A 24635-nucleotide genomic window follows, 5' to 3' on the forward strand; every position below is an offset into this window, starting at 1 on the left:
TCATCCTGTCTCTTGGCGCTACTGGAGCCACGGAGCCAGGAGACTAATCTAATCATTTAGGGCCTGCTCTTGAGTAGTAAATAATTTTTTTTGGCATATCACAAGGTTTGCGAGTGGGTATGGGTGGGTGGGTGTGTGTGAGTCTGTCTGTGTATGTGTGTGCGTTTACAAGTATTGTGTAATTCTCCTCACTCTTTACCGTGTTTTCTCACCACAGTCCTCCACATCCCCCCAAGGACAGCAGCAGCTCTGGACCAATTTTCTTGTTCTTTCTTTCTTGTTCCACAGTGACACACTATGGTCTATATTTCACGTCACTCTGACTAAACTGCTCCGCTGTTGAGATGTCCACTTTAAAGCTTGATGCACTCCTTGTGTATGGATTTGGCCGCCATGCCAGCAAAGCACTTTGCCTTGAGAGAGGAATTAAACCCCTGAGGTTTTTCTAAGATAGATTAAATAGGGAGGGGAGCTGAGAAGGCTGGGCTCATGGGAGGGGCACTACCCAAATATAGAGAACCTGCCAAATGCCAACGGGTGTGGGCGAGGAGGCTGGCCTTTCTGATGTGTGTGTCTGCACATGTGGGTGGGTGTTTGCATGCATTATGAGGATGTGTGTAAAACAATGCATATGCCTGTTCCTGTGCGTTTGAGCTTGTGTGCAAAGAAGAAACAGCGGCAAGAGATTACACAGCAAACATTCTGACGTTAAATAGATAATACAGTGTGGAAAAACTGCATAAAAAGGTTTGTTGAGGTTCAAAGTTGTTTTAATGTGAATATAAATTAAAACAGAGTTTATTTAGTCTGGCATTGAACTTACTCATTTCTGTCTTTCAGATATTTTGCAGTTCAGGGCGAGTGAAGCAACAAAGTGAAAGATGAAGCGACAAACAAATTCAGGTAAAGCCACAGAGGGGATGAAGGAGGAGGGGATGTTGGGGGGGGGGTAAGGCTGACTTGGAATGGGAATTGCAAAAACACAGCGCAGAGACGAACGAGCCAGAGCCGGAGGAACGTTTTGTTTGCTACGCCTCACATGTTTGGTTACTCAAGCTAATGAGCAGCAATTAGACAGCAGCCAATTAACTCTGGCCATCAGACTGAGACCGAGGGAAATGAAAAGAGGAGGAGCGAGGAAGTGAAAGAAAGAAAGAGTTGGGGGATGGACGGGGTGGGGTGTAGATGTGTGAATGACCTGGGAATCACAGGCGTGGTAATCTGCCGGAGAAATTCATGTGTGTGTTTGCAGGCAGATGAGTTATGAATGTGGGTACTGATGGGATTGTGTGTGTGTAGGTGTGTGTAGGTGTGTGTGTGTGTGTGTGTGTGTGTGTGTGTGTGTGTGTGTTCCAGCAGGGGGAGCTGTGTAGGCCCATGTCACTGTAAGTGCTCTACATGACCATCTGGCTCTCGCTGTCAGACTGGATGCTGAACTTACACTTAACTCTTTCACTGCCAGTACCTCCTTCACATCCATACGATAGAAACGCTCACAAACAGACGCCACTTTTACCAAACCGAGGACAGTTCGAGAGATAAGCACACATTTGCAGGGTATTTTTTTAAAAACTAAAAAACTGAACCATTCAGGCCACATGATTTGATATATAAATGATTGATGACAGACTGATGGAGTCGCTGTGTGATTCTGAATCTTCTCTGGCAGCAAATACGCTGACCAGATTGTGTATCTGCTTCAGGCTGTGGAGAGAAGAAAACAAATGGTTAATTTCTCATTCTGACTGCTGATGCAGTGTTCCAGCTGAACCCCTTGGAGAGTCTCTCGCTCTCTCTCTCACTCATACACACACTCATATACACCTACAAACACACACTGTACTGTAGTGCTTGCCATTCTTCTGAGTAGCCCGCTGCCCTCTCTTTAATTAGGCTAATTGAAATGCGAGAATAACCATTTTCTTGATTGCTCATTATTTTTGGGCAGTTTAAAATGAAAAGCAAGCTTAAAAATGCGAGACCAAGACAGGCAGTTTTACCTCTTTCCTTGGTTGACCCTGTTGCCTGTTGCAAATGAGTCTGGCGCTTGTAGGCCGAGGCCCACGGGTCTTGGCAGGTCTGTGGCACGGCTTAAAGTCTCCAAGCTAGTTGGGCCCTTCTCTGCTTTTGTGACTCTTTGCACCTTTGGCATTCGAGCCGCTACCTTGCTTCTGCATTTCCATCGGGAGCATCCCCCGCCGGTAGCCTTAGTGTTGTTTAAGCAGGAGAGTCAAGTGGGATTTTCCAGACATCCTTGAGACAAATTGTGAGAGACGGTTTGTGCTTAAGTGCTCTTAGCAGGTCTACAGGTGGTTGGGCGGCTTTTCCTGTGTTTTTAGCTATTCTGTAAACCCCCGAGCAGGCCCACTGTTAGCCCTTAGCTGTGACAGGAGCCTCCCCAAGGCAGCTTGTGCTTATGAAGAGCACGGGGGAGAGAAAGAGGATATGAGGGAGAAAGAGAGAGAGAGAGCGAGAGATGCCAAAGTACATCTGGAGCAAGGAGCTGGGGAGTATATGTGTACGTGTGTGTGACAGCCTGAGAAAATGTTCATATGTTTTGTGTCTCCCTGACAAGAAGGTGAGTCATTCCCTCAACACACTCACGTACACACACATACTAAATGCACCCACCCAAGCATGCACACACACACACACACACACACACACACACACACACACACACACACAGTCTCATACACACACACACATACACCCAGTTATCGACTAGACTGCACGGGGACAGATCACACACTCATCATTAGCCCTGAAGAACCGGCTGCAGCAGTGTACAGTGATTTTCACCTCATGGTGTGACATTTATCATATGTACACATTATACACATACGGAGTCATTTGCCTTCGAGGAGCTATGTGATTTCCTCATTAACTTCTCGAAATGTAATGAGTCATTGAACCAAGTTCTGTGGCTCTGTTAATTATGGCCCCGTTTCAGCAGCTCTCTCCATGGCAACCTAAAGTTCTGCCTGTCACCGCATGAGAGATGAGGGAATAAAGACATTTTCCCATTATGCTGCCACCCCAGAGTGCATATTTCTCCTCAAGACAGGCCAGCTGAGGGTTTGTGCTGCTGATCTTTCAGCACCCTCTTCTGGAGAACCGGATAACATCAAGCTAATTCTGTACCGGGTTGCACTAAATGTCACTCAAGTGAGTGGTAACCATTGACATTAAAAGCACAGCCGCTTATGATGGAGCAGTGTCAACATAAACAGGAATATGTTTTGGGTTCATAAACAATCAGAAAGTTTAAATGGGTCAGCACTCCTACACTGAGAGTGGGTGTCCACATGTTGACCTGACTGAGTTTAATGGCATCAAATTGAATATCATGAGGCTATTAGCATGCAAATGAGCTGTTTCCACTCATTATCGTTGTGACAAAGATACATCTGTTAATGGGTGTGTGTTTACGTTGCACCTACAGTATGGAATGAGCTTAAGCTAATGAATGCAAATGAGCAGAGTTCAGTGTGGAGTTTCGTGAGGGACCAATTTTGCTCTGAAAAGTGTGATTGGAAGAGTGAAAGTGGATGTTAACAGAGCATGTCAGAACTAAAGGAAGTTGGGTGCAAGACGCAAACTGCAAATGTCCCTTTTTGTATTTCTCTCACCCTTTTATTGTTGTTAAAAGGACTGAGGCATACAAACAACTTGCTACCCTTCAGCTCTTCCTCTAATGTGACAGAAAAAGACTTTGATTCCTGGATGCAGATCAAATTTCTGCACCACCAATTACAAGCCTCTGTGCTGTGTCTAAAGTCGCCCACAGGTGAAGCTGCCAAATAAAATGTCCAGAGAGAGCTCGTGACTTTCACATCATTTGCTTTGCATCTGCTCATGATTTGAATAACATATTTGATGATTTAATTGAGGGATGAGTGAGGGTCAGTTTCATCCTGAGAGGACTGCGACCCGCAAAGAAACAAAGATGAGTGTGATTTCTCACAGGATTGGCAGTGTATTTAGTGGTATTAACCTTTTTCTTTTAAGAGTTCGGTGGACCAAAGCCAAGACAAAATACAGTCACTGTAACAGAGCTGGCAGAACACTTCACTGCAGGAAGCAAGTGCTCAGGTCATGGACTTGGTTTGTCATTCCCTATAAATGTAGTCTTCCGCTTGTTGAAAACAAGATGAAGGATGACTCATGACAAAGTGACTTTTTCCCACTTGCCAGTCGACCACTGCCTCTGGCCTTTGTGCCACGTCTCTAACTAAAGTGCATTTTTAGTTGTCACGAGGGGTTTATTCATAGGTGAACTTCTTTTTCACTGATTGTTATGGGTGAAGCTGCCTGTTCATTCCATACAGTGGCCAGTGATCACTCAGTGTCGTCAGGGTATGGCAAAATGAAACAGTGGCGCACCAGATATGATGCAATAAAGATCTATAAAGGATACGGTGGGTTTGGTGGACGGTAAATGTACACGTACTTTGTAAAGTAAAATATTTTGGTCTTTAGTATTTCTACCTTTAAGCAAAAACAAACAAACAAAAACCTTTTATCTAATTTTGCAACTTATTGCTTGACAGCTGTGACTTGTGGAGATAGATATTATAATATATGACAATTTTATGAGATATTTATTTTATAGATATTTATTTTATAGATTTTACTTTACTTCCTCATTGTTTGGGGGTCCCACAGACTGCACTGCTCTTTTCTTCTGATCTTTTTAAAAACCCAATACGTAGTGTCGAAGTGGTAACCCTTCCCTTTGATACAAGGTGCACGTTTGCAGAAGGTGATAAAATACAGAAATGACCATAAAGAATTTTTTTCACACTAAGTAAAGAAATAGAAATGTTATGTTGGCTATATTTATGAACAAATATGTGGTCATTTTTGATAGGAATAGCCAATATATTTAAAAAATAAGGGCTTCCATTTTGCTGCAAGACCAATCACAGCGGACTCCTAAAACAACTTTTTCAAAGCGGCCATAATTAATATTTTAATAATAACAAATGGCAATGGGAAACAATGTGACAATATGAAACGGGTCGTGCATACTGAAGAACCTACAGACTATCAAAAATAATCACCTGAATCTGCAGCTCCCTGGGCCGCAACTTTATTGTTCTGATTATCATTTTCTGGCCGCAGCAGGCAGCAAAAAAGCTCTAAAAACCCCACTACATGCTCAGCTGGAATTGAACATTTTAGAAGCTAAAGAACCAGAAAATTTCCCTCAGGAGCTGATGAAGACAAAAACACAAAAGGAGAGTGAAAATAAGTGAATTATATCATCAGGTTGACAGAAATATGACTATGAAATGAATGATAATGTTGTTCCATAACTGCTGGATGTGTAAATAAGCTACTGTCAATATTTATTATCTTCACAACTTGTTTTCACTGCCAACAAATGGCCCAAAATTCAGTCAAAATGTTTAAGCAAATTCTTAAATGCAATGACTTTACTTGTCATTAAGTATTCTTGCATTGCATCCAAATGCTTTACCACTAAAACTGACCAACAAGCTAGTCTTAAAGGACCAGTGTGTAGTATTTGGTGCCATCTACCACCGTTCCAAGAGTGTAGGAGAATCTACGATCCCATCTACAGCCAGTGCTTTGTTTGTCGGTTACTATAGAAACATGGCACTTCAACATGGCGTACTTGGTAGAAGAAGACCCACTCCCTACGTAGAAAACGGCTCATTCTAAGGTAACTAAAACAGGTGATTTCACACTAATGAAAACACTGTAATATTATAACTATTATATTCAATTTATACTCATAAACACTGGACCTTTAAAGCTTAAAGCACCTGCTTCCAGGATACCTTGTATTCTTCGTCTTTCAAAGGTTTTCCAGTACTTTGTCAAATATGTTATAGGCAGCAAAGGGAAGCGTGTCAGAGCTCAGCTGAGCCTGTTTTTGTGATCCGTCAGCGTCTGCTACAAGCAAGAAAACTGTCATCAGGTGAGGAAATTCCTTCCAAGGTGACATCATTATCTCCATTACTCCTGTGGAAACAGACATTCCTCCATACTCCTGTCTGCTTGTATTTACTGCAAAACTCACTCAAACTGTGTGTGTGTGTGTGTGTGTGTGTGTGTGTGTGTGTGTGTGTGTCTGTGTGTGTGTGGAGTGTAACAATATACCAGGATTTATCATTGCATATATGTTCTTGCTTTCGGCTGGCTCAAACATAAACACTGGTGTGGGATATTTTGCTTGGCTCATGGCCATGTGTTGATGTCAGGCTGGATCTGACTCTGTGCTGGCATCATCAGGATAAGGAGCAGCATTTGACCTGGACACAGTTTTTTGACATGCACACAAGGCTTTAAAGTGAGTGTGTGTATGTGTGTGTGTGTGTGTGTGTGTGTGTGTGTGTGTGTGTGTGTGTGTGTGTGTGTGTGTGTGCGTGTGTGTGTTAGACAGCTGACAGCTCTGCACATGTAATAACATCTACAGGCTGGACTTCAGGACTCCAGAGGATGATGGCATAGTGATTCACTAACTCAATCACACACATATAACGATCCCTCTGTCTCTTTCTCTCTCTCTCATACACCCACACACCCACACACACAAACACACATGAACACACGTTCATTCTTTCCATCCTAAATTCAATAATACATATTTTGTTTGTGTAACAGTTTCAAATTTTATTTCCAAAAGACAGGCAGTTTGCAAAAAAGGATTTTTGGGGGTGAATGCATAGTTTTTACATGACAGATAGAGACAAACAGCACATACACAGATACTGAAGAAGGCTAAGGACAAGGGCAAGGCAAACCCAGCGGTATTTGTAAGCCGTTTCCTTACTTTGGTAAAGGTGCTCTCCATGATAACTGTGACACATACAGTATAGCAACAGATGATTAGATATTACAGACAGACAGGAAAACTATTTGTTCCCCGGTACTTATTTTATAGGAACAGTGACATGCTAAAAATGTTTAATGTTTGACGTCAAACTGAGAATCTGATGAAGGAGAACAATATCAGTTTCATCTCTGAGTGTGCGTGTCGCCATAGCTTTATGACCGTGACATGTTTAGACCTGGGACCTGTTTGTCAAAATCATCTTGATGATTATATGATCTTAGTTGATAATGGTACAAAGACTGGAAACAGGGGGAAACTCCTAGCCTCGCTCCATCAAAACTGGAAAATATGGATTGGACTTTTTCTAGGTCCGCTGACAAAATGCTTTATATTCACCCGCTGACACAGTTTGATGGCCATGTAGGTATTGGCCTGGCTATCAGCAGCAATTTTGAGGTTCAGAGCAGGACTGAACTACCAACCAACAATTAATGGACAACGAACTCCAAAGCTGTCTTATTTACACATAAAGTAAGTAAGAATGCACAACAACTTCAAGTGGGGTACCGTTTCCATTAGTCCATTATTCTTTATATCAGTACCTCTCTCTTACCAAATGAAAAAAAAGTTATGTTTAAATTTTAATTTATTTAAAATGTTTGTGATGTTGCATTTAGAAAAAGTATAGTATATTCACAATTACCTGCTGATATTGAGTATTTTGGGGGTTCCTAATATAAGATTATGACAGGCACCTGTCAGCCACTCAGTATATTCTGTGGCCATAAGGGTTAGGGTTAGTCATAATAAGTAATAGTCATCAGAATTTTGTTTTCAAAAGGACGACTGAGATGTTGTGTGCAGTCACCAGGTTAGCTACTGTTTTTTTTATATATAAAAATATTGATTATAGTTGCTTTAAGTAAACGAGATACAACATAAGACAGAGTTCCTGGAATGTGCATTGATGCTGCTCTGCTAGCAGTTTACTCCTGCCGAGATGAAACTGATAATGACACCGTCAATCCTCCCATCTCACTGCTTATTTGACAGCTATCAACCATATTCCCCAAAAACTCTTGAACTGTTCGTTTAAATCACAAAAACAGAAGAGAAATACAGGCCATGTAATTATCTACAACTATCAGACTGATTCCGCTTGTATGGCTGCTTCGGATTCATTATAATCACAGTGTTAGCGTCACTTTCTTCATATGATGAGAGGCTTTGTGAGCATTTTAATAGCAATGTGTTGAGGTGCAAAGAAGAGAAAAAAAGACAAAGAAAAACAGCTCAGAAAATAGCAGTCCTGTAATTTCAGCACCAAATGACTAGTTATATAGCGTACCTTACAAGCAGCATTTTATACCTTTTTTTCATTAAAGCATTGTTTATCATATGGCTTCAATACAAGTGGTCTATGCATACTGTATATATTAAAACATTTGTCAAAATCCTTCAAGAGAGTACACAAACTGGGTAGTTTTTCAAAATCTCTCTAAAATATCCACCTAAGGGCAATCATACCCTCCTCACAGACCTTCTTTGGCTAACAGCTACTTGGTGTTGTTCTTTACAGCATTGATTTTATGTTTCTGGCGTTTAGACATTTAACCAGGTTGTGACTTCACATAGTGAAATAAAACATGTGATGTGACAAGATCTTTCATTTTCGGTCGAAATGCGTCAACTACACCACCTCGACATAGTTGGCTGGGTAAAGCCCCTCCCATCCATCGTCCTTCATCCCCCGACACCAGCCTTGATCGTCCTCATCCTCGATCTTCAAAAACTCCTCACCTGCAGGGAGGCAGAGCCATTTCTGTACTTTTTTTTTTTTTAATGAAAATGTTAAAATGTTTATTTCTTTCTACTTTTCTACATTTGAAAGTCTGAGCCAGTGAATTGTTTGCACTCTTGCTTAAAAATTACTTAAATTATTAAATGATTATCAAAATAGTTAGCTACTTGAACATTAACTAATTGTTCAGCTCAACAACTGAAACATAAATAGACAGTATGCCAAATTACAACACTTTCACACAATAAATACACTTCTGCATACTGTTATAATGAATGGATGTAGAATGGCAAGTGTGTGTTTACCTGCTTTAAATGACAGCTCATCTGTCTCCTGGCCAACATAATCATACAGAGCTCTTACTCTCACTCCTCCAATCATCACACTAGAGGAAGAAAAAGAGACAGAAAGAAGAGACAGGCAGACAGGTGGATGTTGGATCAGCTTCAGATTGGTGTAAAAACACTAACTTGCATCTCCTTTGGGATAAATATACTCACCTCCTCTCTATTGTTCCTTTCTTTTCTACTTCCTTCTTCCCTTTTTTGTTTTTCTTCTCGGGTGTCCATTCCTAAAAAAACATTTGAACGTAATTAAAATAAAAAATACGAAGAATTAAACTTTGATTAGTGGAAATGATTCAAGAACGAAACGAAAACGAAATACCTGAAAGTGAGGCCAGTCGGTGGGCATGCCGGGCCCGTGGGTGTTTTTCCACCAGCGAAGGTCCTCATGCTCATCGATGGCCATCAGCGTGTTGTGCAGCTCATCGTACACGGCCCTCACACTAAACGAGTGGTGGAGGATAAATAGGATAACCCAAAATGAGCTTGATATTTACAGACAAGCAATAAAGACCTGAAATCCATTACCCGTTACTTTCAAAAAACCTACATTTCAACTGCTTCCAGCCTCTAACAGAGCAAATGTCACTTATTTCTTGCTCCTCGACTGACATTTCAGCTGCTATCACTGCTTACATATCAGCTGGCTCCTCAATTATTTACAGTGCACACACTTCTCTGGCGCTTGAACAACTTCAGCTGAAATTTAAATTGCTTTCATCGTTTACAGTTCAGCTGACACTGCATCTGCTTTCATCTCTTAGTCTTCCGAGGCTTAGTGTTCACCTGTTTACAGGTCTTACTTTCCAACTGTTAGCATTCACATACAAGCTAACAATTCAACTGCCCGCAGGAATTAAACTTAAGCACCAGCTGCAACAGACCCTTCAACCTCTTTCAGTGATTCAACTTCAAAAAGAACAGTCTGACTCACCTAAATACCGACTGAGGGAAATGATTTCTCTTTTATGGTGTTATTTGAGCCAAAAAGCAGCCTGCCAGACAGTTTAAATGTTTTCATTGTTGTTATTTTCTATATTAAAATGTCAGTTTAAGAATAAAAAAAAAATCTGGCTATTTACTTGACGTGGTGCTCAATGCATCGTAATCCGAGCATTGTATAATAAACACAACATGCAGCAGTATAGGGGGTTGAATAAGGAAGCTGTATACTTAATGACAGGGTATTTATTTTAATCCAACCTGCTGATGTTTCTCTCATGGTTATACTGCAACTAAAGTTTATTGACATTTCTAATTGGCACAAAATCTGCTTGCACTGCCATCCGGAGCATTTTAAATAAAGTGTTACCCAAGAATTAAGTCGATTAATAGTATATAATTTCTATCTACCCCATATCCCCCTGTGACCCCTGAAGATTTTATAAAGTAATTAAGTTGCTGTCTTTGCTATTATTTCATTTATTAGAGTAGAAGTGAGTCACTGAGAAACACTTATGTGCCCTGTGTAGTGAAACAGTTCAATTACGGCTAAAGCAAATCAAATTATTGATTTTAACAGACTTAGCTTTAAACACACAGCCAGACACACGCTGGGGAAACCACAAATAAAATAATCTATTCTACCTGTTTAACCACACCTTCATCTAAGCAGCAGAGACAGCTACAGCCAACACACACACACGTAATGCACTGTGGTTAACCTCTCATTGTTGGTAATGTCCAGGTGTTTGTGGATGGAGAGAAAAGCCTGTTTGAGGAAGACAATCCTCTTGCGCTCCTCGTCCTGCGATTGGTCAAAGATGGACTCCATCTCCTCCATGTAGCGTGGAGCGTAGCGGTTCACCTCCTCAAGGACTTTCTCATAGCGGGCACGAACCTGAAAACATTTAGACACACTTTCACACACTGCTTGGGGACCCATTGGGTATAATAAGTTGCTTGATAATACCAATTAGTAAATGTTACTGGGGAAGTTACCTATTAGCCCATCAGCAATGTGTGCAGTGAGCGACAATTGATTTGTGCAAACAGTTCATGCACACTTGACCTGCTTAAGGATGCTGCGACTGGATTTGAAGCAAGGACATCAAACATCGAAAGGTTGACAAAATAGCCAACTCAGTGAAAAATGGACAGATAAATTTGCCCTAATCTTGCCATATCATTCAATCTGTGTTTAATTTGACAAATGACTCAATTGCTGTATGCAAAAGGGTGCTAACATCACTAGCCAGCACTATAATGAATCAAAAATGTTTTATATATGTTATCTGACCCATCTAATGTTGGATCAGGATATCTAATCTACTGTTTATTTATGAATTGGCCCCTGTCATTGGTCAAAAGTGGCCCCTGGGGAAAACAAGCTGAGTATCCTACCCTGCCCTTTCCAAACCTGTACCCCATAGCCAGAGCCTTCCAAATGCCTTTTGGTATTTGTGGTCCCCAAAACTAGAATTACAACTAAATGTGGGGGAAAAATGAAAAAGAAAAACTTTATTTATCTAAAATAACTCAAAACAAAACTGCTCATGGATTGTTCATAGTTTTTGTTGTGATGCAGTTCTCTACTCTTCTTCCTTCCTTGGAAATTCACTTCATTCAATTCAATTCAAATCTGAATTAAACATTTCACACAGACTGCCATTTCTTCCCAATACACTGAATTGTTCACATCCATTTTTGCTGGCTAGCAACCTTGTTCTTCTTTGTCTTTTGTTGGCATCGGTACATTTCTTGATGCCACGGACTGTCAGTCTGTGAAATAGCCTCAAACAGGCAGAAGGAAAATGTGTTCCATCGTCCTGAACCCGTGTGTGCATGAAATACAAAACAACTGCTCAGTACCACCAGTGATCAAAAACTCCACACAGTGCCTTTAATCACTGACGAAATTCAGCAGATAACTGATGGAGCAGATGGAGACCGTGGACAGTGCCAATCAAAAATCATTAAAACACACATGTCTCACCTTTTCGGCCTCCTGTTGAACCAGCTCTCTCTCCTCCTGGATCTTCTTCTGTTTGTCGATGGCAACATCCGGGTTTCCCTGAGCGTGTGCCTCTCGCTCCCTGGCTGCCTGCTCTTTACGGCTCACTTTGTGGTACGCACTCCTGGCTTTATCAAGCTGTGGATGAAGCAAAACATGCCTTATTATCTACAGTTGTGGACGAATAAGGAAAATCCAGGACGAAGCTTTCACAAAAGGTGTGTCCGTCAACATGGACTTTACGTGACACCAACAACCATCTCATGCATTTCAAAAGCAATGTAACTTGTACAGTTAATTTTGCAAACTGAGATGCACCTGACTTGAAAAGCATCTTCCTGATACCCAGAACAAAATAAAAAGTGGTGCATTAAGTCTGCGGTCTAAATACAAATTTTGAATCGAAGCCATTTACTTAATGAGTACCCATCTGTGATTTTGCAGTCACTTTAAGTATGTATGAAGTATTGATTCTCTAAGGGGCTTCTGTATTCTTGATGCAATTATGTAATTCTGCTTTTGATAAATGTCCTCTTGTCCTTAGCTGCTTTCAAATCCCAGAAAAGCCCTGATTGAAGTGGCTCATTGCTTTTGAATGCATAAGATAAACTGTTGAGAAGTGAGTTTCTTGTTTGAAGGTCTCTGTTCAGGTCACGAAAAATAATGTCTTCTAAATGTGATTATATTTTTGTTGATTGTTGTGTTTTTTGAAAAGGAAGAAAAGTCTGTTGCAAAATATCCAAAATGCTCATTTTTGTCTCCAGCTGGATCGATGGTTGTGTCCCACTCTTTGTTTAATTGACAGCAGCTGGCAGACTGTGGGGAACTAGAGACAAAAGAACGGTCTATGAGATTGCATGACACACCCACTTCACTACATTACACACTGATAGCTTCCTGGATTCCTGTGGAGCCGAAGATAGACCTACTTGAACTTGTGCTGTAGCCTACATGTCACAGGCAGACAGCTGTTGCTGGTGGTATTAACAGTAAGGACCACATCAGCATATAATTGGATCCAGGTGACATATCAGGTACGTTAACATGCTGTTTAATGTGAGGCAGCTTAACAACTCATTAGCTAAAACTGACATCAGCAGTGCACTTTTCCCCGGTGAATGTTTGTTTGGTCGCTCTTTCAACAAGAAGGACAAGATATGTGTTTGTGTGTGTAAGTTAGACGACGTAAGCATGAAAGCTAATATGGGTTGTTGTTCAGTCCGTGGCTCGTGTTGTGCAGCTGCTGTCGGCTCTGTTTGCTGTCTCTTCTGACTGTGACAGAATGCTAATGTTCCTGTTTTATGCAAGATGTGATTGGCTATAAAATAGGTTCAATATATACATAGATGGACACCAGAACGGTAGTCCTTTTTGATTTCAGATTTTTTGTTATAGCACAAGATGTGTATGTTGTGCCGCACATAAAATGAAATGTAATTTTAGTTGGACTACATTGTGGATGTATCGGGCATTTCACGTCAAAAGAAGCCTGGATTCGTGTTTTTTATATCTTTCAAGCTAGAGCTTTTAATCATCAGCATAATCCGGTGTAACCTGACCTTTTTAAGTCGCTTGGCCCACGGCTTCTGAGCACGTATAAAGCCTGTCTCAGTGTCCTGAGACTCCTTAAAGCCCCCAAATAACTTCTTGTGGAAGGTGTCCTTCTGCCAGGTCCTGACCCGATCTCCATCTTCCGACACAAGGGAGCGACAAATGGAGGCATGTAAGGAGGCCAGCCGGTCAGCGGAGGACAGAAAACACTGCCAAGCCTTCAGAAGTGATCCATATAGAGGACCTGAGGGAGGAGGACGAAGACCAGGGAATCACAAAGTCCTAAAACTTTCTTCGTACTTTAGAAACAATTCTGATGAGCAGGAACTGTTTACATGAAACTAGAAGGTACGTATTGTCACCTCTTATCACAAAAAGGAGACTTTATTATCACAGTTTTCATGCTGTAGACACAACTAACTGGGGTTGCAGCTACACTTACTGGAGTCCACGACTGGTTTCCACTTGTTGCTCCATTCACTCAGTTGCTGAGCGTACTGCCGCTCCACGCGAGCTCTCTCTTGGAAACACGCCACTATGTCATTACAGGCCTGGAAGGCGTCTTCTGTTCGCTTCACAGTGCGCTGATAGTTCCCAGGCTGCCAGGACACAAAGAGAAAGAGCTACTGTTAGCATGAAATAAACAGGGGGATGAGGGAGGTCCAATTGAGTGCTTTAAACCCTGATATTAATACCCCATAACTATTTTCTGGGATTGAAAAAGCCCAAAGTGGGAGATATTTTTGCCAGTATTCAATACAGCCTTTTAGTTTCCTTTCTTTTTAGTTTCACCATTTCAATGCCAGAGAATACAAAATTGTACATCTGCTCACAGTTTATTCCTGGCAGAGTGGCAACAGCATGTCGACCATAAACTGATTTAGACAAACTAATTTAGAAACTAAAACTGAGCACTGAAATGGTCCAATCCAGCATGGCTCTCTTATAACTACTACTTCTACTGTATATATTTCTGGTACTGTTACTATGAATATACTGCTATTACAAACACAACTGCCACTGCTGCTCCGAGTACAACCTTGCTTTTGTGATTCTGTGATTAATAACATTAAAAGGAATAGTTCAACTTTTTGGGAAAAAACATTATTTGCTCTCTTGCCAAGAGTTAAATGAGGAGATTGATACCACTATCATTAGCTTAGTTTACTAATGAACACGCTGGCATCTTGATTGTGTAATCTGCAAACACTGAAGTGCAAAATTGAATGCTGTTTTACAGGAGTTTATGTGCCAGACTATTGCTGCAACTTTCTGGAGTCTCTTCTGGTTGCCTGGCAACTGTTCCCTGTTTACAGTCTTCATGTTAAGTTAAGCTAACCAGCTGCTGGCTCCTGCAAGGCTATATATTTACTGTTCAGACGTGAGAGTGATATCGATCTTCTCATCTAACACAAAGTGTATCAAAGAGTCAAAGCGTGTTTCCCAAAATGTCCAACTATTCCTTTAATGGTTGCTCTGCTCCATTTAGGTGTTCCCAGTAAGTTGTGCCAGTTAACCAGCATGCACAAATTCTTAATCTGGAACTTCCTAAATGGAATTTATCCATTAATAGTGCTGTATGCTGTTAAAGCACTACCACTATAAGAACTGCTACCTCTTTAACATTTAACAGTCGCTATTGGTCTGTATCACATTCTCCGGTCAGGCAGTCACAACAAGGTCCAGCTTGCATCCTCCTCTCCTTTCACAGCTGTGACACCTCTGCAGACGTCTAAGGTCAACCCCCACGTGCCACAAGTGACACTTTACTGGCGTTAAGTTTCCTGTGGCAAAGTCTGTGGGTGTGGTCAATGGACATGAGGACAACACCGGGCGTAAAAGGCCAGACGGAGAGAGGGCAGCAGAGGCAAGGCCCTGAGTGTAATAACATATCTGAGGCAAATGTGTTGTTTGTAGATGTGGTATTTGGAAATCTCTGCAATTTTCCTGGCAGCCGCTGTCAGCTCCTACTCAGCACTCACTCCTACTCTCTTTTTCGCTTTCTGTCAGACTCTATCTGTTAGTCACTGACACATTTCGACAGCTGGTTGGATGAAGTTTCTGGACACCATATATGTTGTCATGTTATTTTAAATCATCTGAGGCAATGCAGTTACTGTAAATGCCACAAAATTGATTAAAGAAATGGACATAAGTGAGCAGAACTTTCTCATGGCTGACATTTTTACTTGTCAAACAAAGGGGTAACTAATAACGTCAATCATGGAGCTACAGTGAGGGTGTTGTGCGTGCTGGGTCATTGTCAGGGCTTACCAGGACAGCTAAATGTAACAGAGAGACATTATTAATATTATGAGTTATATCTGTGCTTTTTCTGATATGTAAAGTCAATATGTCTGCACACAACAGACAGCACATTGTCTTATAATTAACACTGTCTGAATGCCTTGAATACGTTAAACAAAGTACACGCTGCACAGTTGATATTGTAAGCCACGACGCTCTTACTTTTCTTTGGCAAATTCTCTGTAAGACGATATTTCATTCTTCAGTTAACTGTGAGCAGACCTTTGCTTCCAGCAGTGACTTTGTCAGAGTATTCGACCAAAGACCTAAATCTTTGTTCTTTACTACTAATTGAAAAGGTCTTCGATCCTAATGGGACTCTTAATTAGTGGTAAATTTAATGCGGGTGCACCGGAAAGGTCAAGCAGTTAAGTCTTCGTATGTCTAAACATGTTGGTAGTGCTAGCTGTAATTGTAAGACCAACATGCAGTATGTTTTCTTCTCCAGGTAGTATAATCAATATACAAGGATAAAAGGTCCTTATTTATCATTTTACAATACAGGGTTGTGTAATTAAATTCAGGTCTTGGAAAATACAGTAACATCAATATGATGCAAATACGTAGGACATGTCCAATAGAATAAAAGTTCATTTATTTCAATATCACATTTTTATTTCTTTTTTACTATTTTCAAAGTTTAGCTACTTCTGTTTCTACTTGTAAGGGCATTGTTTAGGGTGATATATGTTTCCCTCCTTTAACACTGACATTTAACCTGGTCGTCACATAATTAACAGTAGTTATAAGTTAGAATACAGCATGTACAAAAACATGCATCCTGAATGTAAAAGTGATTTATTTTCATACTAACAGACTTCACAGAAAGCTATCGCGGCACTCAATGTGCTTTTATTGAAACTATGTAGTTTCCTTATGCCTTAATCAGAATCAATCGGGTGCTTCTCATCAGGCCCCCCTCTCCGTCTCTCTCTCCTTCTTCCTTACTTTCTTTCTTTCTGCCTCTGTTGTGGTTTGCACTGACTCTCCTCACTCGTCTGAGAATTAAACAGAAACAGCTGAGGAATCCAGTTTGAGGCCAACGGCAATGCTGCAGAGACCCAGTTGGCCAATCTCTAAGGCAGATGCAAATCCGCTACTAGAGAATCTGTCCAAGCAACAAAAGGATCAGAAAATGGCCACGTTCCTCTATTGAAAAATCACATATCATGTATACCGGCGATCCTATCCAGGCTATAAAGCATGTCAGTGCTCAGAAAGAGTGGTTGCAGAAGTAGTACAGCACCAGCAAGAGTAATATTGGCTGTATGGTTGCAGTAGTACTAGCAGTAGTAGCATAAGTGGTTGTAGTATCAATGGCATCAGTGACAGTTATAGAAAAGGAATTGTAAGTAGCAATAGGAGTGGTCATAGTAATAGTAGTATTCATGGAGGTAGAAACAGTAGAAGTAAACTATATCTTTGCCAGCTTTTTTATTTATGTCCTTGCAAAGTGCTTTTAAACCAAATATAGATCAGTGTACAAAACAAAATGTCCATTTCATGAGACACAGCACACCATTAAACACGATTAGAGCTTGATGCCTTACAGACATGTTTTTCTTTCTTTTTTTTAAAAAGATAGATTAATCAGTACAGTCAAACATTTACAAAGTCTGTTTCAGATTTAAAACACTATCATCTTTTGTTTTACACTTGAAAACAGCATAAAGGGCTCTTATGAGAGCCTGACCATGTAGTACCTCGTCAGTGATCACCACAGAATGAATCAGCAGAGAGTAAAGAGGCCAATAATGGAGCCGAGGCATCACAGCAGCATGTATCTACTAGTACAAATAGTACACTTGTATACTCTACAGAATACACGTAATTGCAAACCTCTTCAAGTGATGGTGACATTGCAAATACAAAAGAGCTTAAGTTTGCAATGTAATGACAAACAGCCCTTGAGCATGGCGGCAGGATGACACAGAGAGGAACTGGCCTGGAAACACATCCAACACAACAGGAGGCTGCCAAAATTACAGGAGGGGAGAGATGAAAGTGGGGCAGCCCATCAAGGCCAACGGGAGACAAAGCCAATATTAAAGCGGTAGCATGCTCAAATTAGATAGTCAGGCACTTTGAATGTTGGAAGTGTTTACAGCTTTAAAACATGGTGCCAAAACTGAACTGTGTCTTCTTGTAAACAGAATGCAGAGAAGTTCACATAATGGAAAAATAAAATACTTTGATGTTTCTAACTGCTGATGAATTGTATTAAAGGAGAATTTGTTCAAAAAGTCATTTGCAATTTACAAAAATGTCACATTTCTTATCAGATTAGACTTATTGTGTATACTCTTTGTTTGTTGGAATACAGTGGAATACTACAGAAAAGTAAAAAAAAAAAAAAAAAAAAAAAGGGAGCATCTTAAATAATAAGTTTAATAATAATTAAGTATAAATAAAATTGTGTTCTTCCATTTCACTAAGTTGTGGTGGTTCTGGTTTCAGACCTTGTTATCTGCTTAAGTGCAGCTATTCTGAAAAGATATTTATCATTTTCTTGAGAGCTGTGGTGTTCTACCAAGTAATAGTTGTTTGGGCCCTAAATTAAGTTAACCCTGAAAAATGGAGTCCATAACTTTACTTATTTCTGTCCGATACTGCTGCAAGACTGGACAGGAGATGAAAATAATATTAGATTTATGCTCAAATAAAACTGTAATAAAACTGTAAAGCTTAGCTGTCTGTGTAATTTTCCTTGTTACCTGTGAATTATTGATATGATTATGATCTAAAGCTTCTATGGGGATAACACTGGAATCTATCTACTATAATCTATTGTTTATAGTACTGATATAAGTCATATGCATGCATATATTGCATACATATATACATTTATTTGATGTTGCTTATTTAATTTTTTAATTCATTTTTCTTTTTCATCTCTTTTCTTTATTCAGTTATGAATGAAAGCCATCACCTCTGTATTGACAGTATCCTCTCAATAAAACACTTGGTAGTATAAATTTGGTAGTCTTAAAGCTAAGGTAGGTAGAGTATATCAGAACCATTTTTTTAGTTTTATTGGTTGAAATTCTCTTCACATCCCGACAGAAATTAATAAATCAAAATCCAATATCTGCAGCAGTCACAGGCCTGTTATAAGCCCACCTGCTCTACTTCTGCACACACTGCCCATGCCCTCATTGCATATGACTGCAGTTTTCAACAGCAACATATAGCAACAGATCAATCCAGAGTCAACATCTGTGTAGCTTTTCACTGATGGTGACAACTGAGGGATTGGTAAATATCTGGTCTGTCTTGTTTTGGGGGGAATTTGTTATTTTCCTGTAGTATGTAGAACTACGTATGAATGAGTCGTGAAGTACCGTAATTGGATATGGTTGAGAATGATACGCTATTTTGGGAAAGTTGAAGATCAATACCATTGCCATGTCTGTATGGTAAATATGAACCTGCAGCCAGCAGCCAGTTAGCTTTGTTTAGCACAGACTAAAAACCATGGAACAACTAGCCTGGCTCTGTCTGAAGGTAACAAAATCCATCTACCAGCACCTCTAACACTCACTAATTAACACTGGAGTCCCGTCGTCATGTGAAGACTTAAGGAAGTCACTGTTTATTAAAGACACTACAAATAAACCTCATGCATGTGGGCAGTAATAAGCTTTTTTAGCAGAACAATGATGTTGCAGCGAGCAGTGAAAATGGAAAAAACTTGTCCTGGATCCCCAGAGACATAACCCCTGCACTATACAGTGTACTTTGTCGAGCAAACACAGACAGTCAAATACCTAATGAGCTGAGCACTATCACCAAAACCTTCCCGGGGCTGCAGTTAACCCAAGCAAAGCAGCTGAGTGTGTACAATGGTTACTGCTCACATTTAAAAAACGAAAGCACAGCACGCTGATACCTGAACGACAAAACAGTTTAGTCTGTTCTGACTGTAAGGTCACTGAGACTCGAGAGACCAAGGGAAGAGCTATCTTGTGGATCAGTGTCTCTCTCTCTCTCTCTCTCTCTCTCTCTCTCTCTCTCTCTCTCTCAGAAGACAAACAGATAGAGAGACAGAGCCACACACAAACACGTAATCTTACCATCCAGAAGCTGCGATTGTTGACATCTTCAGGGCTGTTTTCTGATGGTAGCGTCGACATCCTGTTCTCTGAGAGAGTAAGGAGTATATGATTAGTTTAGCGTATGGTATCACTCCTGCCTTTCATATGTGCACTGACCTTTTTTTAATTGGCTTCCACGTGCAGGTAATGGAGGCTTTGGGGCTTTGTAGCTACAGCATTAACAATGAAATGTTTAAAATGAGCATGGAGTTCAGCAGAAGTGATTCCATTTAGACAATGTATGTGCCTTATTTTAATTATAGATTTTATTCTCACCTACATTGTAGACAGTTTTAAAATTCATACCAGCTAAAATCCTTGCATATGGGTGTCAGTCGAGACCCACATACCCACTAGGAAACCTGCCAGATGAAGTATCCCTATATCAAAACCATGTTACACATTTGTTCATTTGAATTTCTTTTAAACTTGACATTTAATTAATAATCCAAAAAGTCGGTTTTTTAATTGCTTTTCAATGGAAATACTATTTCAATTATTTTAGTCATTTATGCATTACGTTAACTATCTATTTCAACTGTTTATTCAGTATTTTTTTGCTATCTGCTATCTGTTTATCCACTACTGGCCTAGTTTAACCATTTATCCATCAAGTTTTTCCTCTTTGCGCCTCTGCTTGCTTGCTATGTATTTTTCAGGCATTTTCAGGCATCTTATAGTGTTCAGGTGTTACAGATGACTCAATGTGTTGACATATTTTTTAAACAAATCATAATTTCTATTATCAAATTACTCCTCAGCCTTGTATGTACCCTCTACCAACTGCAGAAGTACCCCCGGGGAAAGTACCTCTGGTATGTCTATTTGAAGGTCTGTGATATGAACGCATTTGATATCCCCTCAGATAAATGACTGCTGCACTCTTGTCAGGACTAATGTGAAGATATACAGCAGGTGTAATTTGTCAGTGACTGAATCGTATAATGGAGGCTCTGTAAACCCATTATAGACTTGTAGTTACTGTTGGGTGGTGGCGTGTACAGTAAATTTGAACCAGGACCTGTACAGTAAATCGAGGCAGTGTCGAACATGCCTTAACAACATCAGTGAGCATGGAGTATCCTGTCCCAGCATTCCCAGCTTTGAAACACGAGCTATCCTAAAATAAACTGGGGGGAAAGGTCAGCACATCCTATCATTCACGCTCACTTTCTTCCCATGCTGGTGGCCTTGTCTTTTCTTTTATTATTGTGAAAAGAAACACCGGCACACTTTATCATGTGCTCTAACCAACTACAGACACAGGCACACAAAGCAAGAAGTGACGGAAATGGGTAAATCAAGTGATCCACATACGGTGTTTGTGATCTTTTAATGTTACTTTATGCTCATGTGGTTCCACTTCCAAAAAAGAAACTTTTCCGCTTAAATATTTAAGCACAAGCAGTTTTGCCTTCTGGTGTTTCAAACCCTTGATGCACCCGGAGCTGAACTCCACCCAGACACAGCCTTTATGTCTTGCCTGTTTTTCTTCCCTGCAGCCATCTCTCCCTGTTGCTCTGTTAGGCGCACAATTAGATTCAATGATTTTCCTCCACATTCTGCTGTTCACGGGGCATCACATGCTCCACATAGAGCATAATGCGATGCCTCTCCCTGCCTGAGTCTCCCTCAGCTTGCCTCTGTCATGTCTTTACAGCAGAGGTCTCATAGATTACACAACCCTGGTGTGCAAGAGGTCAGAAAAATAAGGAATCGCCTCCCTTTTAACCCTTGACCTCAACTTCCTGTCCCATTGCTGGCTTACTTCTTTCGGGGTATGACTGTGTCTTGAGTTTTCAGAGGAGTGTGGGGGTGGGGCAGCTCTCCCTGACTAATATAAAATAATTTGGTGCATTCCTGAACGTTTTACTATGTAGTCTTCAACCTTTTCACACTTATCAGTCCCAATTGTTGTATAAAAGATTTGCCCTGTAAGTACACAATCAAGTGTGAATTCTAACCTCAACTATCTACTGACCTCTACTATCTTAGCTGTGATCTACTTGCCTCTCAAATATGATTTCATGCTCTTTTAAGCATTGTGTCTCTGTCTATGTGCAAGAGAAACTGTGCTGTACCACTCCATATCTACTGGAATGAATTAGATGGCATCATAGGCCTTTCAAATATGATTTCATAGACTGTATGATCAACCCCTCTAAAGGGCTGGGATTTGTCCAGACTTTGTTGTACTCTGAATATGTAAAAACCTAAATCTGATATCCTTAAAAAAGGAAAAAAACATCCAATTCGCTCTCTGTGCTGTCTTTGATATTTGTGAAGCTATAAAAGATAAAAGCAAGTGGTAACACATGTATCATGTGCTATACTTCACTGTCCTTTAAGTACAACACAGAGTATACTGTATAACTTACCACCTACCAGCACAGATCTAATTCCACCATGGGTCCACCAGACTTTTTATAATCTCTTGGCAGGTCAGACAGGAAATTTGTTCCCCCAGTTTTCAAAAGTCCTTAGGCGATCCAGTAACTTGTGTTAACCCAGTCCTTCCAGCATCTAAAACTCTAACTTTACGTGTAAAAAACTTTATAACAACTAACTAAAATTGAAGCTCATTTGTGTTATAAGAGCTTCGAACCAAGCAACTCTTTCACCCCTCTATCCTGCACCCACTCTGACACACACACACACACACACACACACACACACACACACACACACTCCTCCCCCTGTCCCCGTTTCATCTGTCACACATAACTCACCACACACACATTGCATAGAGGAAATATATAGTAACAAATGAACACACAGAGCAGAAATAGGAGCTCAATCATTCCATCAGAGTTCTCTGAAATGCAACGATACCACCGTGAAAGGCCAACAGCTCCTTACCTCTGTAAATGTTGGGGCCCTCTCTGCTTCAACCCCCTTTTTCCTCTTTTGTTTTTTCAGGTCAGAACTTTTTTTTTTCCCAGTTCAGTCTTTGTGCAGAGACTCTCTCTCTCCCTCTCTCTCTCTCTCTCTCTCTCTCTCTCTCTCTCTCTCTCTCTCTCTCTCTCGCTCTTTTCTCCCTTGTCTTGTCCCCTTTACACTTCTCTTGCACTTCTCCAACTTTGATTTTCCACTCGTTATGGACAGTGCTGCTCCTGCTCTTCCCCTTCCTTTGGCCCACTGTTTGTGTCAGATGAGTTGGCTTCTTTTTTTTTCCTCCCTCCTTCGCCGCCCTCACTCCCTCCCTCTCTCCTACTCTCTCTCTCTCTCTCTCTCTCTCTCTCTCTCTCTCTCTCTAAAACAGCTGCAGGCAACTTATTCTCTTGTTCTTTGTACTTCACCAATTGTTGGAGATTGTCTCTCTCTTCGACTCTTTCATTTACTCGCTTCACCTCCCTCAGTTAAAGTGTCAATGAAGAATGCCATATTGTGGTTTTTTTGGTGTGTTTTTGTGTGTGTGCAAGTCTAGGTGAGTCAGACAATAGCTGAGTCACTCAGCCGGAATCTGTGTATGCATTTGTGTATGTGTGTTAATTGGTCTATTAACTATGTTTTTTACTATTTTACAAAGTAGGACAAAGCATGACCAGATAAGGAAAACTCCATCCCTATGTGCTTGTCTTTATACCCCCTCTTTCCTCCCCTCAACAGTCCCTCGGGATAGTTTGGTAGGCCTGCCTCCACAGCTGGAGGATACATCCGGTGTGTATGTGTGTGTGTGTGTGTGTGTGTGTGTGTTAAAGGCAGAGATTCTTTGAAGTCAGAGACCCTGAAGAAGAATTGCTCACATTCACATACCCCCCCCTGCTTCATGCTATGCTGAACTTGTGAAACTTTGCCTCGCCAGAACATGCCATGTAAATAGACAGCTGTTGCAATGTTTACGCCCATCTACAACCTGCTCTTAGAAAAACAGTAATCCTATGTTAGTAATCCTATAATCAAATCTGGAAAGATAGTAGACAGATATCATGAAAGCACTGTGAGATCCTGTGATTAAAATGATAATAGCCATAAGAGACAGAAAATGTCAGCAAGTGGAATAAGGTCCCAGATAAGTGACGTTAGTTTAAGTACAGATTCACCATGCAGTGGCACAATCCCTATTGGAAAACTTAAGGGAATATTATGACTCTAACTCCAGCGCAGCGTTTTTCTTGTCAGTTTTTCAAATAATGAATCATACAAATGAAATGTTTTGCTGAGAAAATATTGTCTCAGTGTTATTCTTGCACTAACTCATGCTTTACTTTCAAGTTGTCCCTTGTTCATCTCATATTAAAAAAAAGGTGCAAATGGTGACTTTAAAATCCAGTCTACCTTGTTTATGTTGATGTGAATTAAATATTAGTTCTGACCTACAGATGCATGTAGAATAGTCTAAATGAAACAGGCTTTATAAGAAGTTTTTTGAGAAGGCATATTTTAAGCCAACCAGTAAACAACAGGGGTCCAACTGCTTTGCAAAGTGCTCAACCACATGTAGCTGTGTTTAAAATGATTAATTGTTTTGGAGCATTTGACATTCAAAATTATGACATCTGCTGGTCAAATCTTGGTACTGCACATGTAAAGTAAACATCTATATAAGTGAACTCACTCTTTCTATTTGGTTCAGTTATGGTCTTATCATATTAACTGGTCACAGAGTTTACAGCTCTACTTTCAAATAGTGTGGCAGATTAGTACAGGGGTGTAGTGGACTCCTGTGGCTGCACCAAAATTAATGAGTTTGTGGTGGACTTCAATAGCCGAAAAAAAAAACACCGCCTAATCCTATTTTCCATCCAGGGGGTGATGTGGACACTGTGCAGGGCTA

The 24635-nt window shown here is 40.5% G+C and overlaps 1 protein-coding gene across 4 annotated transcripts; it reads right to left on the minus strand.

Annotated features, from left to right (window-relative positions):
- Positions 1 to 6619: 6619 nt before the first annotated feature.
- si:ch211-51c14.1 (protein kinase C and casein kinase substrate in neurons protein 3) lies at positions 6620 to 23015 on the minus strand. Of its 4 annotated transcripts, none has more exons than XM_051388757.1 (10): positions 22718 to 23015; positions 19838 to 19905; positions 13900 to 14056; positions 13466 to 13701; positions 11889 to 12044; positions 10618 to 10793; positions 9276 to 9396; positions 9110 to 9180; positions 8915 to 8994; positions 6620 to 8635 (listed from the first exon to the last, which is right to left on the minus strand). In XM_051388757.1, exons 2-10 carry the CDS (start codon positions 19895 to 19897, stop codon positions 8499 to 8501), a joined length of 1194 nt encoding a protein of 397 aa, XP_051244717.1. In that variant the 5' UTR covers positions 19898 to 19905; positions 22718 to 23015; the 3' UTR covers positions 6620 to 8498. The 4 variants fall into 4 exon arrangements, with proteins under 4 accessions (XP_051244717.1, XP_051244720.1, XP_051244718.1 ...); XM_051388760.1 differs by having other exon boundaries at positions 6620 to 8608; positions 22718 to 23011; XM_051388758.1 differs by lacking the exon at positions 22718 to 23015 and adding an exon at positions 22244 to 22511.
- Between the last annotated feature and the right edge of the window lie 1620 nt (positions 23016 to 24635).

Source organism: Dicentrarchus labrax, unplaced genomic scaffold, assembly GCF_905237075.1.
Source record: "Dicentrarchus labrax unplaced genomic scaffold, dlabrax2021, whole genome shotgun sequence".
In the NCBI taxonomy this organism is placed as follows: Eukaryota; Metazoa; Chordata; class Actinopteri; family Moronidae; genus Dicentrarchus; species Dicentrarchus labrax.